The sequence below is a fragment of the Netta rufina genome (assembly GCF_964035555.1).
Source record: "Netta rufina genome assembly, chromosome: 15".
Lineage (NCBI taxonomy): Eukaryota > Metazoa > Chordata > Aves > Anseriformes > Anatidae > Netta > Netta rufina.
Window position 1 is genome coordinate 11293472 of NC_140138.1, and position 19933 is coordinate 11313404.

The 19933-nt window shown below is 35.5% G+C and overlaps 1 protein-coding gene across 1 annotated transcript in view; it reads left to right on the forward strand.

The window, feature by feature from the left end:
- TRRAP (transformation/transcription domain associated protein) overlaps positions 1-19933 on the forward strand; it is a 90826-nt gene that overhangs the window by 41363 nt on the left and 29530 nt on the right. Inside the window, exons 44-58 of the mRNA XM_084295712.1 lie at positions 307-453; positions 1701-1914; positions 2587-2712; positions 4040-4186; positions 5167-5369; positions 6034-6155; positions 6842-7055; positions 7958-8137; positions 8495-8641; positions 9315-9434; positions 9712-9999; positions 10846-10983; positions 11363-11475; positions 11982-12117; positions 18061-18252. Of these exons, the coding sequence (XP_084151838.1) occupies positions 307-453; positions 1701-1914; positions 2587-2712; positions 4040-4186; positions 5167-5369; positions 6034-6155; positions 6842-7055; positions 7958-8137; positions 8495-8641; positions 9315-9434; positions 9712-9999; positions 10846-10983; positions 11363-11475; positions 11982-12117; positions 18061-18252 (2487 nt within the window). The remainder of the gene's footprint in view (positions 1-306; positions 454-1700; positions 1915-2586; positions 2713-4039; positions 4187-5166; positions 5370-6033; positions 6156-6841; positions 7056-7957; positions 8138-8494; positions 8642-9314; positions 9435-9711; positions 10000-10845; positions 10984-11362; positions 11476-11981; positions 12118-18060; positions 18253-19933) is intronic.

A 19933-nucleotide genomic window follows, 5' to 3' on the forward strand; every position in this document is an offset into this window, starting at 1 on the left:
AACATGTTCAATATTGGTTAATCTTTTCTTAGTTGTAGTAATAATCCATCAGATTAAGCTTTTTTTTATATATATACTTTTGATGGGTGATTTCAGGTAATAAGGAACCAGTTTGCACATGAGTTCTGATGTTTGCTCTTAGTTGTGAGCTTTATATGCAGTAAAATACTGTGTGACACCACTGATAAAACTACTTGAGCTCATCCATTTCAGAAGTAAGAAATTACATGCTTGCTTGGAACGCATAATAAATTAATGAGTTGGTTGCAAAAAGTTGTCATTGTGTTAACTCTGATTAATTGCTAGGTAAATGACAACTCAAACACTGCTGGATCTCCTGGGGAATTGCTGTCTCGTCGCTGTGTCAACCTTCTGAAAACGGCTTTACGACCAGACATGTGGCCAAAATCAGAACTGAAACTGCAATGGTTTGATAAGCTTCTAATGACAGTGGTAGGTAACATTCTAGTTTTGTAGGGCTTTAGGATTGACTAGCACGTATGTTGATTGAATACTTTTGAAACCAGATGTTTAAGGTACACACTGAAATATTTTTTGATGATTATGTATTCTGAGTGCTCATTTGTTATGATTTCAACTTTAAATTGTAATTTTATTTTTGTAGTGTAGCATCATTGTGAAATGGAAATAAATCTTTATCTCTTTAATTACTAATTTCATTCATCATTGTTTCTTGGAAGATTTGGAGCTAAATTGCCATATATCTTTCTACTGGTAATTTGTGACTTTGTATTATGGAATAGGATAAAGTCAGTGATTGAGAATAGACATCTGAATATGAACATTTGGTGTTTGGGGGTTGAATGTCTGTAGTCATTTTATTATTTAATATGTTAAATAAATTCTAGTGTATTGGGTTGCTGTTGATAAAGTTAATTAAAAAAGCAGGTACTGAAAACCTGTTTGTGTTTGTCAAGAGGGCGTTTGTTTAATAACTCAATTCTCTGAAGGTGCCATCTGTCCGGGGTCTATGTATCTATGGTTGTGTGACTGAGCAATTTTTTTTTTTGTGGCTTCTGAACCTTCAAGAACCTGAATTTGTGTAACAGAAGCTGGAATTCTTACTGTGGTCTTTGCTGAAGCCCAAGCAATACAGAAGAGCAGGAGGCTGCTTCCCTTCCAAAGAGGAATGAGGAAGCAGAGTGGAGATGGTCAGAGTGTGAGGTACAGATGAGTTAACAAAAAGATCAAGGCCAAAAGAAGGAAGGGCCTTGACTTGGAATGGGAAGACTGGGCAGAAGTCAAGGCTAGGGAGGGATGAATATACGATAGAGATGAGGTTGTAGCCATGAGTGTGTCAGAGAAATCTGTTTGTGTTTTTTTTTCTTTTTTGTGTACACACACTCTTAGACTGCGTTTCATGGGTTTCATGAAATTTGGCATCAGAATTGTAAAGGAATTATTTGACAAGGAGGTAAAACATAATCCCTTGTTGAAAATGTTTCCAACCAGCAAGGTTTCAAGCAGCTTTCAAAGCTGAGGACCACAAAAAGCATTATAAGGCACATAGTTGTAAATGCCTAAGTAACAGTTTATGGTTAAAGATTTTACAATGCCTTGTATTTTAGAGTTCCATATTGGATGACTTATCCGAAAAGACTGACAGGAAGCATTGCTAATCTGTTTAATACTTCTATGTTTTCCCCCGCTCATTGCGTCTTTGTATGTGTTCTCTCTAGGAACAACCTAATCAAGCCAACTTTGCCAACATTTGCACTGGCTTAGAGGTCTTAAGTTTCCTGTTAACTGTACTGCAGCCCCCTGCTGTCCTGAGTAGCTTCAAACCCATGCAACGAGGTGTAGCAGCATGTATGACTTGTGGAAACACCAAGGTTTTGAGAGCAGTCCACAGTTTGCTTTCTCGATTAATGGGTATTTTCCCTACAGAACCGAGTATGTAGTATTTTCTTCCTCCTTTTATCCTTTATTGTGACATAACTCAAATGATTAAGGGTGGGGCAAAGACACTCTGCAGTGTGCTAGTATTGTTTTTCGATTTCTGCTATTAATGGTCCAATTTAGTTTGCACTTTCAACCTCTTTAAAAAAAAAAAAAAAGCTGAAAAAATAGATAATGATGTATTCCACAATTACTTGACAAAAAAAAATGTAATAACCTGTGGTTGTCATAATTTTGGTTCAAGAAATGCATGCTATAAATCTAATGCATTTTTGCAATCACAGTTCTTCAGCTTCAGAAGTAAAATTTTTGGTAGTTAAGCTTTGCTGTTTTGCTAAAACAATGAAGGGAGATATGCTTTATATGCTTTAATATGCTTTATCCTAAAACAAACTCATTTTTATAGACTCTTTTTAGAAAAGCCTCAGTGGTCTAAGACTTCTCATCCAAATGAATTACTTAGAAGTAGTGGCACACTGTGGAAGAGGTATTGGTTGTATAATGAAGAGGTTATATAAGCGAGGGAGCTGTTTGTGCTGTCTTGGTTTATTAGCAAGATAAGGTTCTGGTGATGGTTATAGGTGACTGTACATTCACAGTGTAACTGTTCTTGCCTGTTTTGTGGCTAAGTTTATCAAAAATAGACAAACTCTGTAAACTTTGCAGGTACCTCAAGTGTAGCTTCGAAGTATGAAGAGCTGGAGTGCCTTTATGCTGCGGTTGGCAAGGTTATTTATGAAGGACTTACTAATTATGAGAAAGCCACTAATGCTAACCCTTCTCAGCTCTTTGGTAAGTTACCCGTATCTCTAGCAGAAGTATGTAGGTTGATCTGTTAATTAGTATGATTTTCTGTCATCGGCTTTTACTTTCCATAAGGAAATGGAAATCTGATGATCAGGAAGAAGCTGTGGGAAGCAGTTAGGGCTAGCAGAAAAGATGAGCTTGGGATGTCTGTCAGCTATGGAGAAAAGGGCTGGGGTATTCATAGCATTTCGAAGAATATGTGTAAACATGCTTACGTGTTACTACCTTTTACTTTTTTTTTACTTTTCTTAAAGTGTTATTTATCAGCTGATTTGAATAGCGTAGAAAGATATATTTTTTTGTAGATCTTGAATTTTCACTAAATAAGGAATTCCAAAAATACTATTTTTTCTGAGTAAGCAGTCTGAATTTTTATTCTCTACCATCCTGAAGGCCAAAATGGTTGTCTTTTCTTGTTACTCATACTTACGTAACTCGTAGAAAGCTCAGCCACACATGACAATGACAGAGATGTATTGGAATAATTTGGTCTGGCATAGAACTGTTTGTGTTGGCAATACAGACCTGAAATTGCACAATTCTGGAAAACTTTCTGGACTGAATTGGCAAATGTCCTTCACTGTGATATGTGTAGGTAGTTGTAATTTCGCTTTGGGAATTGCCTATTTGTGAGGTGTTAAGATGTGCTTTACAACAAACTAACCCAGAAAGATGCTTTTTACAATTTATCCAGTGCTCATTTAAAAGAAACACTACAATCTAACCTTCGAATGTTGCAGATCTTTTTAATTCTGTTTAAGGAGCTTATCTTTGTATGTCAAATTTCTTATGCATATCTGAGCAAGTAAAGAAATTAAACTTCTCAAAGCAGCAATTTGAAAACAACATTTACACAAAGCACACTTTTGTAAATGTTGTAGGTTTTTGTTGAATTTATTGTGGTAAGGAAAGGAGGAGCTGTAGATTTTACCTTTTTTTTTTTTCCCTTTCAAAGAATTAAGAGTTTTAAAGGGTAGCTACTGCTTAAACTGATTGGTTTGCCAGAACGTGAATAAGCTTGTATTATGATAGGAATTGTTAAAAGCTATGTAATTTGTAGGGGTTGTGGTTCTGTAGGCATCATGCATTCCTAAAATGTGCCGAAAGAGCTGTTCTTGTAGTAAAAGCTTTTTCAACCTAGCTGTTTTAACTTGGGTAGTCCCCATGCTGTTTTCATGACAGTATGAAATAGAGCTAGAACATTTCCCATGTTCTTCTATGTGAAAAAGCACATCCACACTGAAAACCTTGATATTATTCATATTATGTTCAATGAAAGCTTTACTTCTGTAACTGTTGTTTTTATCAATAGGTACTTTAATGATTCTGAAATCTGCGTGCAGTAACAACCCCAGCTATATCGACAGGTTGATTTCAGTTTTTATGCGATCTCTGCAGAAGATGGTCAGGGAACACTTAAACCCACAGGCTACAGCAGGAACAGCAGAAGCAAATACAGGTATTTCATTATACAGTCTAATGATGTTAATGATTAAAAGATGTGTAAAGTATTAAAATCTCTTAATCCTAAAGGGATTGAAATGATTTCGCAGAGTCTTGTGCATATTGAAAATAACTTCGGTATTAGAAATATTGCTGAAGTACTGAAGGATAAAAATGTACTTTAAGTTCATATTACCAATGTAATACATAAATTTTAGTGAATGGTTAGTGAATATTTATGGAGCTACAGAATGTATGTATATATATAGAAATACTGAAAATTTTCAACAGTTTATAGTATTCGGGGAGAGGAGCTGACAAGCAGTGGAGCTACTGTTTGTGAAATTAACTTGTTGGAACTGATGCCTTTGTTTTTACCTTAAAAGAGCTTCTTTTCCAGCCTGTACAGTTCTGTCTATCATCAAATGAATTAGGTCATGAGTCATTGAAAAATTCAGATGTTCTTACATACCTACTAAAGAACATGTAATTTATGAATGAATAAGCTACTGAAGAAAGTGGTTTGAAAGAAATGATGCTGTTATGTTTCCAGAGCATATTTGTTAGGTACACTAGAACGTTTCAAATTTTACTAACAATGGGAAACAATTAGAAAATTATTAAGCTTGACAGATAGGTGAGTCGGGAAAGTAACAGAACTGATTAGGTATGTTGCATCATGTATTTCTTTCGCAAGCTTAGTTACAATTTTTCAGTATTGGAATTCTGTAATACCTTTTTACCAAACCTACTTTAATGAGATAAAACCTCACAGGCTTGTCTTTCATATTCTGACTGTTTGTTTATTTTGGAGTGACTCTGTTTAGGGATGGAAAGTAGTCATTCTGAAAACGTTATTTCAATATACAGGACTTTATTTCTGGGTAACAGATTTTGTTGTTGCTACTTTAAACTTCGAGTGGCTTATCTTGAAAACTACTTTGCTATGCATTTTGTACATACATACACAATTTTCATCTGTTTTTGTATCCACAGCAGGTACCAGTGAACTGGTAATGCTAAGCCTGGATCTTGTGAAAACACGCCTGGCTGTGATGAGCATGGAAATGAGAAAAAATTTTATACAAGCTATTCTGACATCTCTCATTGAAAAGTCTACTGATGCGAAAATTCTTCGTGCAGTGGTAAAAATAGTGGAAGAGTGGGTGAAAAACAATTCCCCAATGGCAGCTAATCAGGTAAATTGGGAAGATAAAACCATGACTATGCTCAAATACTGGATCAATACAAGCTACTGCTATAATTCATCAGGTATTTACAGTGAGGATTGTAAGGATCTGTTATAAAAGTTTATGTGTCCTTTATAAGGTTTTGAATATTTTGCATCCCATGTGACAGTAATGAGTTAAAGATGCTTAGCATTTTATAGACATACCCATTTTTGATCTCAGAAGCTATTTTGCCTAGAACTTCTTTTAAAGTAAAGGTTTAAAGTAAGTCTTCTGTTAACTTGGATAGACAGTTTCTTCTGGAGGAAGAAACTGCTGGCTTAAATCATGTTATTCTTGTAATGTTTTGTGACCTCCTCGGTTTACCATATTTTGTATCAAAGTTAGAGTTGAACGCATGACAATCTAGTGCTTTATATATTAAACTTACACTTTTAAAAATATATATTCGATTTTTGTAACCATTTAAACACTTAAACCTGTGTAGTTTATATTAGGACAAATGCTTGTGTCTTTTCTTTTTAAGAACCGTGACCTTCTACCAAGCTATTTTTCAATACTTTAGGAGTCAAAGAGTGATAAAAATGGTAGCTGAGACGTACTTTGAATATGCTACTTCTCTGCATGTTTTAAGATGAATTGACAAAATTAATCACGTCTTCTTTTAACACAGACACCTACTCTCCGGGAGAAGTCCATTTTACTAGTGAAAATGATGACTTACATTGAAAAGCGTTTTCCAGAAGACCTTGAATTAAATGCCCAGTTCTTAGACCTTGTTAACTATGTCTATAGGTAATTATAGCAATTAATCATTTATTGCAGCTTATTGGTTCATAATTTGTACCATATATGACCTTTATAACATGCCATCAATCTCTTTAGGTTTGAGTTAAGGGACTTTTTTCTAAGATGCAGAATTGATTCGTTTCACTTAAACCACAATACATATTTACTAAAGGCAATTTTATAATGGAAAGTGCTTAAAAAGATTTTCTTTTTGGATCTGCCCAAATATCGTCTTTCCCAAGGTACTAGGGCATCCTCATACATGATTGTATATTAAATGCTGTGGTGAAAGATATAATCTTTCTCTCCTTTTACCTCCATAGAGTATAAAGATTATTTTTCTTGGAAATCTACTTTAAAATAACATGGTGGTCAGAAGTTTTTATCGATGAATGTTATGGGGTATTTCAAACAAAAATTTGATACTGTTTCACAATTAAGACAATCAGGATTTTGTCCTGAAAGAGTCTTTTATGATAGCTCTGGGCAGTGTTTTTTTTCTTTTTTTTTTTTTTTAATATCAAGCAGTAGTATTTTCTTTGCTGTTTCACTCAAAATGGCATACCTGGAAGCATTCCACACCATGTAGGCTTCCACAGGACATCAGCTCCTTTGATTTTAGTATTTTATCTGCAAAAAGTAGAAGGCTTCTTTTTCTAATACCTGTGTAATTTTGTCCTTATTCATTTTAGGGATGAGAATCTTTCTGGTAGTGAACTTACTGCTAAACTTGAGCCAGCTTTTCTTTCGGGTTTGCGTTGTGCCCAGCCCCTGATACGAGCTAAATTTTTTGAGGTCTTTGACAACTCTATGAAACGTCGTGTTTATGAGCGTCTGCTGTATGTGACGTGTTCTCAGAACTGGGAAGCAATGGGAAATCACTTTTGGATAAAACAATGCATCGAGGTAGGAAAATTATTTTTTATCAGAAATACCATTATAATTCTAGAAATATATTCTGCATTTTTCTTGTCTGGGTTTAAAGGGGTTATGTTATGTATGCTTTGAAATATGTATTATCTATGTCAAAGATAAAAATACCAAGTGTGTTACCTCAGATATGTCAGAGACATGAAAAAGCTGGTTCTTGGAAAGCAGCCTTAATCTTTAAAATCCATGTTCTTTGGGAAAAGCTTAATGGTCATGTTGATACTTCTTAAGAAAACCCATCTTGTACAAGTGATGGTGATTAGGAAAAATAGAGGAGTTGTTATCGTAGATGATTTCAAGAAAACTTTCAAGGATATGCACAGTGTATGCACTAAAGGTATGACAAGTCTTAGGTGGGATTGCCTTGAAATTCAATTGCATTTTTGGTTGGCTTATATAAAACAAAATGGGACCAAACTTTGTTGGTTGGTTGTTTTTTGTTTTTAAAATCCACATATGAAAACAAGAATTCAGAGTGACTGTGGGGATAACTTTGGCATCTTAAGTATTAGGGCTCCTTCCAGAGAGATAAGAAACAGCATGGATTTTCTGTGTACATTACCTGATTGAGGGCACTAAATAGGTATATAAAGTATACAGAGTTTAAGCACAGAAGAGTCCTATTCATTCCGCGTTTTCAGGAGTGACTTGAAAGGCAGTCTCGAAAGTATAGTCACAGACTTCAAACTACTGACAACGTGATCAAATTAAGATGAAAATGTATTATATTTACTGAATAAAGATGACAAATACACCTTAGACACATTATTGCCACTCTTATAAAAATATGAAACCATAGGGATGGTTTCTCAGAAATACTTCAGTAAAATGTCTATTTAAAAGTTCTCTCTTTTTTTTTTTTTTTTTTAATGCCTTAGCTCTTACTGGCAGTGTGTGAGAAAAACACTACGATTGGGACCAGTTGTCAGGGTGCTATGCTGCCCTCCATCACCAACGTTATCAACCTTGCTGACAGCCATGACAGGGCGGCATTTGCTATGGTAACCCACGTCAAACAAGAGCCTCGGGAAAGGGAAAACAGTGAATCCAAAGAAGAGGTAACTTGCAGAAAGCACAGTAGAAAAATAATGTTTTTGATGAAAGCATCTCTTCTTGGTTTCTCATTAAATAAATTTGGAGAAAGTGCCTTGAAGATGATGTGCAGAGCTCGTTCTGTATACCTTGTGTGTAATGTGTTGTATTTTAACTGTGCATGGCTTTCTCAGAACTTGCATTCATTCATTTAGCCCTTTCTTTAGTACAGTGCATTAGCAATTCTACTTCTGAACATGAAGAACTAATAGAAATAGTGATACCTAAAATAGTTTGATCAGAAGGATATTTTGTATTTGTACAGGGGGAAAAAAAAGTACTTAGAAAATATCTTCATGCTTTGTATCGTTATTTCTGTATAGGATGTTGAAATTGACATTGAATTGGCTCCGGGAGATCAAACCAGCACACCTAAAACTAAAGAACTTTCTGAGAAGGACATTGGCAATCAGCTGCACATGTTGACCAACCGTCACGACAAATTTCTTGACTCTCTTCGAGAAGTGAAGGTTGGTACTTGGTTGTTCATTTCCTGATAAATGATTTTAATACTGAAATGTTCAAGCTGACCTGACATAAATTATCTTCTATTTTTTTAGCTTATGTTTTTTGTACAGACAACCCTTAGAATCTGATGTAATTTCTTATTTGTGTAGTGTAAATAATTCTTAAGTGTTTACTTAATTGCTGCTTGTTACTGTATCGATCTTACAGGTGGGAGAGGAAGAAATTTAACTGTGTAAGTTCATTTTTAACTGTTAAGAAAATTGTGATGGCAGAGACAGAGCACAAAAAAAAGTATATCACATCTTGTATTAAAATAATTAATGAGAAAGTAATTTTAACTGAAAGCTATTTTGAAATAATTTTCAGAGTAACATGTCTAGCCAATTAACTGGATCATTTCTATTACCAAAGTCATCAACTTTCTTCCTTTTTCCTTTTTTTTTTTTTTTTTTTTTTTTTTTTTTTTGAAACGGTTACAATAATGAATAAGTCTCGATCAACATGAAAATAGCATTAAATTGATTTTATGGTAGTTTTCAGTGCTAAAGAAAACATTTTTGATATGTTGGTTGGAAAAGGGATTTACAGTACTGCTTAAACAGCTATATAACTGAACTGTTTTTTAGTAGTATTGAATTTTTCCCATGTTATGTAGATCTTTCTCTTTCTTTCTAGACTGGAGCATTGCTGAGTGCCTTTGTTCAGTTATGTCATATTTCTACACCATTAGCAGAGAAGACTTGGATCCAGCTTTTTTCACGACTTTGGAAGATCTTGTCGGACAGACAGCAACATGTGAGAATCTCTTTTAATGAATTCCTCTGTAAATGACTGGTGTTCCAGGAAAATGTATTTGTGCTAAATGACTTGTTCACTTGCTTTAAGAAGTTCACCATTTTTTGTGACTAGTTAATGCTGTACATCTCCATCAGTACATATTTTGAAAGAAACAGGGCCTTTCAGTTTACTAAGAAACTACACTTATCAAACATTTGTTCCCAGCTTTTGAATCCAAATTCTGTAACAGTTAGCTCTTCATTCAGATTTGTCTATCCTCATGTTTTTGTTCCAGGCTCTGGCAGGTGAAATAAGCCCTTTCTTGTGCAGTGGTAGCCATCAAGTACAGCGAGACTGCCAGCCAAGCGCACTGAATTGCTTTGTGGAAGCAATGTCACAGTGTGTTCCTCCCATTCCCATCAGACCTTGTGTCCTGAAATACTTAGGGAAAACTCACAATCTCTGGTTTCGTTCTACGCTGATGCTGGAACATCAAGCCTTTGAAAAAGGACTGAGCCTACAAATTAAGCCTAAACAGACAACAGAATTCTATGAGCAGGAAAGCATAACTCCTCCTCAACAGGTGAGATGTTATATTAATTGAAAAAGGTTATAAAATGTGGAGAGAAGAACATGGTGACAGTGTAGTACAATAGCTTTAGAAGCTTGTTGGAGGAGTGTCCGTTTTTAATTCAATGATGAAATTCCTGTACTTTTATGTTCGTGCATAGTCACTTGCAATGTTGACTACTTTGCATCTTACCTACTTCTCCAGTCTTTCTTTCACGTGGCATGGATATTTTTATGTTTTTCTCTCTTGATCCCTCTTTGCTATCTGGTTTTCAAAGTAATTATCTTCAGCGCTGTAGAAATAGATCAAACCATTTCTGCCCTTTATTTTAAATCTGATGTAGAAGTGTCTACCGCCTCTGTCTCCTTCAAAGAAGAGTATGCTTTCCTAACAGATCATGCTTGTTGTATGACCTTAAGGAGTTATTTGCTAAGCAAAATTGAGTTCTCTGTAAACAGATACTGTTGTGTTTAGTAGTCTGTCAGGTAGCATTTGTGAGTAGTTGAGGAAGATAAATATTATAGATTATTTTTATGTTAAAGGGTGAGTTGTTGGTTTGTTAAACAGTTTGTTCTATGAATTGATCTGATATTTTAAGCAAGCCAAACAAGAATCAATACACGTTTGTACGTTCATAGGTGTGCGTTTTTTTTTTGTTGTTGTTGTCATGTAGTGCTGTGTTGTTCTCAGTACTAGGTCATTATTAATAGCTTACCATCTAGAATTTTAAAAAGAGACACGAACAAATCTTTATTTTTGTGTCTTTCTCAACTTGCTTCAGTATAGAAAGTGTGTTTTTGCTAACTACTATGCTTTGTAGTGATGGATTGCAGAGAAACACTGCTCTTAATGTTCTAGGAAATACTGGATTCCCTTGCTGAGCTCTACTCTTTGTTACAAGAAGAGGATATGTGGGCTGGGCTATGGCAGAAACGCTGTAAATTCCCAGAGACAGCAACAGCTATTGCCTATGAACAACATGGCTTTTTTGAACAGGTATGCTCTTGATATGGGAAATCATCCCGACAGTAAAATACTCAGATTAATATACTGGTCAGCAAGAAAATATTCTGAGTAGTAATTTAGAAGACTTTAGTCTTCTAAACTAGAAAATGTTAAAACAGCTTCTCTTCTGGCTAACATAGTTTAAGGACATGTAATACCTAGATAAGGTAAGACTTTGAGTATGTTCGTCAGCTTTTTATCACATTTGTAAAGCTACTAAGTAAGGTCTATTTCAGAAATGAGTTAACACACCTCATTGTTTGTTTTTTAATTAAAACTTTGAATATATATATTATTTTTTCTTAAAGTGACTGTTGAGTTAATGTGTATATAGCAGATGGAAAAGTAAACCAGTATGAATTTTATTCAGGCACAAGAAACTTATGAAAAAGCAATGGAAAAGGCTAAAAAAGAACATGAACGGAACAATGCTTCTCCTTCTATCTTCCCCGAGTATCAGCTCTGGGAAGATCATTGGATTCGGTAAGACTCTAAAGCTGATGTAGAAGAAGTATTGCTGCCCTGCAATCGAAGTAGAATAACCTGCCGGTTTAAAGCATTACTTCCCAGAAAAAGCTTAGTTCAGGACTTTTAAGATACAGTGAAAACTTAAGGGAATGAAAAAGTTACTTTTTTACTCCCTTAACAGACCCTCAGAAGATATGTCTGAAGACTTGTATAATTGTAATTTGTTATTGGTGGAAACAGACTGGAGCAAAAATTTTTATTTTTTTTTCCCATTTAAAATGTTTTTTCTGGGAGACAGAAAATGCAGCTTCTTCCTGTTCACAGATTTCTGTATTATAGCCGGTAATAAATTAATATAAAAACAGAAATACTTCCAACTGGATAAAATATTTTCAGTGCTTTCAAACAAAAAAACGAACAAACAAATATACCTATAATATTCTAATACAAAGCATTAGTAGTCACTTCTATTGAATTTTTGTTGATGGTAAATAAATTTACAACGGTTTCAATTTTTGTAGTTGCTCTAAAGAATTGAATCAGTGGGAACCTTTGACGGAATACGGCCAGTCAAAAGGTCACATCAATCCTTACCTAGTACTGGAATGTGCATGGCGGGTTTCAAACTGGACAGCCATGAAGGAGGCTCTGGTGCAGGTGAGTGAGGGCTTTTTATGCTAATGTTTAGTTTCTTTGTTCATTTTACTGATAACATTTCTAACAAGGCAGTATTACAGCTCATTTCACAGAAACAGTCAACTGATCGTCAGAAATTTTCTCCGATACACCAGCACACAGCTGGGTGTTTTGGCAATTGAAGCATGTCATTTCATCAGATAAACTTGATTCTTTTTTTTCTCTCTTTACAAAGCTGTACAATGTAAGAAATGTAGCTGGGGCAGGTGAAAGATTTGGTGCATGGTGCTGAGTTATTAAAAAACTACAAATGCATCCCATAGAAGTGTGTGCCAGCAGTGATATATGGAGAAACTTAGGATGGGACCCTTGCAAGTATTAGATAAAACTAAACTCAAAGGTTTATGGGGGATGAGAGGGACATTTTTACATCTTATACCTTTATGGGAACAAGCGTTACTTTTATGAAAAGGATAAAATAAGAAAATACTTCAGTCATTGGCTCATTGTCCCTTGGCAATATAACTGTTTCTAGGTCTAAAAGGGAATAAAAAAAAAATAAAAATCATTGCCTCTGTTTTTGTTTGCTTAAGCACCTGAGAGGCAAAGCTAAAGTGTTCTTGACTTCCACTGTCCAAATATAACACAGCTAAACACAATTTACTCTGTTCATCTGCAATGCATTTGAGGGGAGATTATGATGTGTGAAAAATGTGGGAATCAGAGAATTGTCAACTAAATTTGGTTTACATGTTATACCTTACTGTTCTCTAAGGCATATTTGTAAAACTATTTCAAAATCCTTTTTAAGAGATTTCAGAATATACACATGTGGCTCCTGCCTGTCTCTTGCCTTTTTCTTGAACATCTTTCAAATCATTTTTCAGAGATCCAGCTGTGGCCATTGTTTGCTGAATGTATGTGCAGCAGGTTGTGTGAACCTGTGTGTTAGGATCAGCACTGCATTCAGTTAAGCGCTACTTGGGTTATGAAAGCTGCTCTTTACAGTATTGTTTCCCTTTTTTACCTCTCTTTCCTGAACTATATTTTTCTGTCTTCTGGAGTCATAGAGTTCTGCGTCTGTAGACTTATGTCAAGGGCATTTTTGCAATGCCACAGAGTTGTGATGTTTTGTGGTTTAGTTTGGTTTTGTTTAGTTTGTTGGTTGTTTTTTTCTCCCCCTTCTCTATGCTGTTAAATAACTTTGTATGTGAAGAACTTGATGGTGGCTTCCAGGCATCAGACAGAAAACTAGAACTGGTTTAAAGCTTAAAACCATCATAATTTCAAATGAAGCTTTACATTCATGCATTACTTTAAATGGAAGCAATGCAGCCTGTGTGCATCATTAATATGCAGACACTTAGGGCAAAATATTGCTAGGTGTTTAAAAGAGCAAAAAAATCCCTGAAAAAGCAACACATGAAATCTGAGTTTGTGTCCATTGGTTGGAATGGCTGGTGTATGCTGCAGATCATGCTGCTAATTGTTATTTTAATGAAGACAAAATTGGGTAAATAGACTGCAGAAAGGAGACGAAGAAAGCAATTTCCTTTGGTAAAACTGTCAGAGAGGAGGAGGCATTGAATTAAATACTGCAGCATGCATCGGTGAGATTGGCAGTGGAGGAGACAGGGTTTGAACTGATGGGCAGTGAGAGAGATGGGGACTGGATTTGAAGACAGCCAGGGTTGCAGGAAGAGATGGACTACTTCTGAGGGAAAAGTAATTTGAATCCACGTAAATAGGTTTATAAAATAAGTAGAATCATAATCATACGCACAAGGTCACGCTTAGCTTTTAGATAATTAACTCTCAAATGTGTTCCCCAAACTATTTTTGGTGTACAATATAAACCAGAACACATGCAAATCTTAAAAAAAATAAAAAATATATATAGACCACTTGTAAGAAAGAGCAGACTTCCATGAAGTGGCACTGTTTAATTCTACAGTCTTTAAAACAAAAGGAAAAAAGATGAAAAAAAAAAAAAAAAAAAAAAAAAAAGGAACTAGCAAGTGTGTTACTCTCCTTTCAAATCATGACAATTTGTGGTAGGTTTCGTGCTAGAAGTAATTATCGTAATGTTATGCAGATTTGGTGAAATAGGCGTTTATGACAGAGTACTACTTGTTTGATTTTTCCACATTCCATATTTTCCTTATTTCATAATATGTGGAATCAAAGCACAAGTTTGTATGTTTCTTATGTTTCAAAGCTTCCTCAAAGTTTTAATGCATTGATAACTATATTTTTATAATTTAATGTCAGGCTTACTGAATCCTAGGGTTATTTGTGTTGGAAGGGACTTTTGGAGGTCTGTTCAGAGAAGGCTCAAGTAGATCAGGCTGTCTACTCTAGTGGAGTTCCAGTATCTCCAAGGATTGAGATGCTACATTCTCCCCGGGCACAGTTTTCATCTGAAGTAGCAGGGATATGCCCTGCCTGTTATATAGCATTTAGAAACTAGCACCATAGTTAGCTTTAGTTAGGAACTAAGGAACTTGTGTGTAGCAGGTGAAGTAGTTGTCTTCCTCCTTTGGTAACGGATAAAAGACATGGTTTGTGCTTTCCTGCTGTTGACCTTCCTGATTCATTATGGAGTTCATTATTATGTTCCGCTTGTGATTCATTTTGCTAAACAACTTGCATTTGTAAAACATTTCACCTTTCCTTTGTCCTTTCCTGGGTTTCACTCATGAGACTGTGAGTTCTGCGCTGTGTGCCTAACGAATGAATGCTCCATAAAGTTCTGCCTGTTACAAGAGAGCTTGAAGGCAGGGGGCACACTGCATATAGAAAATATATCAAAAGATCAAAATCTTCAAGATCCTTTTCTTTCCAAGTGTAATATCTTTTTTCTTTTTTTCCTTCCTGTTAATAAAGTTAAAATGGCTAGGTAAACATGCATAAATAGCCCCTATTTTCTGAGACAATGTGACAGAAAATACATAGGTAGATATTTTTCTATCTGAGAGCGAATTTTGAGGAAGTCTTCCACATTTTACCCTCTCTTAGGCATCTTTTTCCCACTGGTTTAAGAACCATCCCATGAGCATCGGCCCATGGTTATTGTTCCTGAGGTCCCTATAAAGTATAGGGCCGTGCAGCCATCTCAGGCTTCTTGGGAGTCGTGACAGACTTCTGTATTTGTATTGCCAGTAGATTTTTCTGGGTTTATTATTATTATTTTTTTTAACTTTGTATGCCAAATCACTGTTTCATAGAAGAGTGATTTTTAAAAAAAAAAAAAAACTATTATTTTTAAGAAAATACACCTTCTTTTCATAGTAAGTAGAGTTACTTGTCTTTGATTAGTTAATGTAGAAACGTAAATCAGACGTAGGACTGATTGCAGTAGAACAAATTGCTGAAAGGTGAGAACACTGCATTAAATCACAAGTAGAAAGGAACTTGCTGATCTTTGTTGCACTGTTGGTATATACTGTGACATTCCTGGTATTACTCTGCTAGAGATGTCAGAGCTTGGAATAAGGGAGCAAATTGCATATTTAAAACACAGTTTTACTGACAAAGCTCTGGGCAGAGCCTTAGGCAGCGTTTTTTCATGTTGCAGAGACTTAGCCAGGAGAATTAGTCCCTCACTTCATTGGGCTTTATTGTTTCATCATTACTGTTTAAGTTTTGAACCAATATCCAGCAGTTAAAAATATTGCATGTCAAATTGTCAGTTGGCTGTCTACTTTCATAATAGTTGCAAAAGATAAAACATGAAAAATGCTGAGCATCCTTTAATTTCAGTACCTTGCAGGATTAAGTTTCTGTATACAAAATATCCTAATGGCATGCTTCATTCTGACAACATATTCTTGCATGATAAATATGTCAAATTGCATGTCTCTCTTCCTTTCTTCAAAATCAGACTATTACGTTTTTTTTAATGTAGCATTTATTCTTCTATAACACTGCCTGTTGTCAGCAGGCAAAGCGGGTGTATGCAGTCCGTATGTTTTGTTTTTAAAAGGTAAACTGTGAAAACTGAAAAAGTTGTTTAATTAATTAAAGGCAGCATTGTCTTTTGTTAGAACCTAAATTAAGGGTGTCCAACCACTGCAACATTTGAAATTGAATTTTCCCATACTTGTAGTACTGATGGTTCTAATTAAATAGTTGTCTCCAAAGATGAATTTTATCATTTTTCAGGCCACATGAAGCTAAATCTGTAAGTAGCAAGCTGTACTACAGCTACAACAATGACCCTATAGGTCATATTTACATTTTAATTAACTTCTTTTTCTCTTTTAAACATTGGTATTTTGTGTTTAAGGTATGCGACTTTACTGGGTAATTATAGACGTGATAGTATTTGAAAAACGTTTAAAGCCTAAAATAAGAACTACATTGTACAGTATTTTAAGTTAGAATGAAATAGATCATGTCAGATAGGTTCTGGTTTTGGAAATTGAGTTGAGTAGAAATGACAACCACGAGTAACTGCTGATATGCTCTAGAAGCAGTTATATTACACGAGATATTTTCAGTAATGAGACATTCACTAATTGAGTAAAGAGAAGATGCTGCTGAAGCCATAAATGGAGCTTTTTTTTTTGGTTCTACTCAGGTTCTTATAAAAGAAGTGTCAGGACGTGTTTGCATAAATATTCGGATGTGTAAGAATAATTGCTTCTATGCTGCTACAATGGTTACTCCAATTTTATTGGTATTCTTTAATGCGTCTGTTTTTAAATACTTAGCATACAAGTTTTTTTGATTTTATGAAGCTTCATTGTTGATCCATGGGTCAGAAGAGTCAGAAAAGATGGCATCAGTTTTCATAAATCTTTGGGAAACATTTTTAATAATCTACCTATTAAAGTTGAGCTATTAAAATACCATGTGGCCTTTGATAGGACCCAAGACTCATTTCCATTTGCTCACATTGCCACTGTGTTTAATGATCCAGTAGATAATGTAATAAAAAAGAGATTATTTTCACTGTGTAAGTGTAAGGTTGCTACCTGGCAGTTTCTCTCTGCTGGCTCAGGCATAAAAGTCAGTTGAGGATAAGCAGAAAAACCAATTGTAATGCTTAAGATACAGTATATCAACATGGAGATAATGTAAAGGAATTTCTGTGTTGCATATCAGGGCGAAAAAAGTTTGATGTGAAGATTAAAAATGAGAAACCAAATGAGTTCTGGATTTAAGGCCTGTGGTGTCAGATAGGGAGTAGTTACGCGTTTAGTTACGTGTATGTTTACTGTAAAATAATAATCTAGTTGCTAAACAATTGTGCTTTGCTGTTTCTAGTTGTCATATTTCTGTTTTTCCAGGATTTTAAGAAAATAGTTTAAAATTATATTTTAATTGTTTCATCACTACCACTTGACTTTGCACCTGTACTCAGAAATTATTTTGACATAAATGGGAAGGTTACTTGTAGATTATTAAACAATTGATAATTTTTTTTTTATTCTCATCAACATAGTTATATCCTAGAGGAGGCAGTTAGGAAGTGTAATGGTGGTATAACGTGCTGACAGATAGGGACGGGATCCTTTTAAGTGAGAAGTTGACATTAGTTGTTCTGGAGCTCCTGAAGCATTTCAGTGGTGGTAGACTATCTACTGAGAAGCATCTTTTTTCTCTTTATGGGGTGAGTTGGTTTGCAGTGAGCTTCATGCTCCTGTTGCAAGACTGCTTTCAGCTTGCTCAGCTGTCTCTGAGCTACTCTACCATTGTCAGAGTAAAAATACCCTAACAGCAGACTATATGAAGGCACTGCTTGTGCTGAATTTGCAATTTATTTGCTAGCCTGCCCTTACGAATAATTATTAGAGTGCCTAAGCTCCTCTAATGAGAAACATTGATATTTTAGTGTGGTATTTTTAAAACAAAAAGTAAACCTGTTTAAGAAATCTTTTTTAAAAAAAAAAAAAAAAAAGCTCAGAACTGTTGCATTTTAGGACGAATAATCATTACGGGGCTTTTTTGCATTACCAGGTGGAACTGAGCTGTCCAAAAGAGATGGCTTGGAAAGTGAACATGTACAGAGGATACTTAGCAATTTGCCATCCAGAAGAGCAGCAGCTTAACTTCATTGAGCGCCTGGTGGAGATGGCGAGTAGTCTGGCAATTCGGGAGTGGAGAAGGCTTCCTCACGTAGTCTCCCATGTCCACACTCCCCTTCTCCAGGTGAGAATTCAGCGTTGTTTGAATCAGTTATTTTCTGGTGCCAGGTCTCAGGACTTCTAATAACCGTGAGTATAAAATACTCTGCTGCATAGTACTGATTAGTTTCTACTAATGATATTTCTTTGTTAAAAAATGTGGAATGTGCGTTTTGACTGGGATTCCTTTGAAAGTCTTTATAGTTCACCTGAATCTGCTCTGCTTGTGGCGTACAGAGGTAGCTATTTAAAAACTGACAAATGGCTCAGCCTTCTTTGTGGGCTAATGTGTAATGTGCTGTGGTACTTGGAGTTCTTGAACATTCAGTGGGTTTTGAAGTAAGATCCATTTTGAGTAGGTATATTATTACATTATATTACTTGTGGAAATGTTGAAATAACCTCCAAAGTGTTCTTTTCAGTTAGTTTGAAAATGTGTTAAATGTAGTATGGAATTTTGTCAATTGTAACCCACTCATGTAATTTTTTTTATTTTATATTTTTAAAACTAAGCTAAATGTCAATGCCCTATAAAGGAAAAGCGTTTTTAGAAACGCTGTTATTGCTGAGCAAGTTCTGAACATCCCTGTGGCTTAAGCATTAGGGTCAAAGAACCAGAAGGCTTTAAGGGTCTGTTGTTTGTGAAGGACTTTTCAGATGAAGCTCTGGGAAATGCAAACCTTACTGTTTGTTTTTTTTTTTTGTTTTTTTTTTTTGTCAGTTTCATATTATTTTGATAAATGTTCTGATTTGCCATTCCCGAAGCTATTTTCTACTGGTAAGGCTGTGAAATGGTTTTGTCTGTTCCTTTTTTATGGCAGGATGAAGCCATCTGAAGATGTTCAGATGACTTTGGTTGGTGTGCCCTCTGAGCTCCTTCAAGGGCATTCAGGTTGGAAAGTTAGAACAGCAGGTCGAGCCTGCTGTGTAGTTCTTTGAGCAAATTGGTGTTGAAAATAATGATGGAAAGAAAGCTTCTGTTGTACATAAAATGCCCAGTTTGGTGCATTCGTTATTTCTCTTTTTTTAGTGGGCCTTGGGAATGTAGCAGATGCCATCAAGAGCATTAGGGAAAGGAATCGGGAGGGAATGTAATCTCCAAATTATGTGATGTTTTATTGGACAGGGAGAGACTGGTATACAACTTCTGGTGTAAAGGAGAGTGGATTGTATTAGTTAAACTAACGTATCTCAAAGGTTCATGTGTTGGTCTGCAGCATTATTAGTTGTCTGTCTAGGTCATTTGGCAGTTCTGATCAACGTTGACTTAAAATCTTGAAGTAAGGTATGAAGAATTCCCATGCTAGATCATGTTGCTTCACAGTCAGGGAGACCTTGTGCATTGGGCAGAGTTATTGTGGCTCCCCTCAGCTAGTCTGACACCTGCTACAGGAAATAAAACGTCGTTGGTCTGAGTGGGAGGCCATATTCCAGTAATACGCTGTGCCTACACGTCTTTACTTGCATGCCTTACAAGTTTGTGCTGATGGAAGAGGTTACTGCTTCCAACTGATTGGCTCATTTTAATTCCAGTATAGTAGAGAGCACTTATGAGTAGGTCAGCTAAAAGATTTGAGACAGTGGTGACCTTCGTCAGATATGCTTAAATTCTGTTTTTAGTCTTTCTCTTTGGCATAAATGTTTCTCAGGGAAATGATCCACTTAGAAAATTAGGGGAAGACTCATTTCTTGTCCTGTCGGGAAGA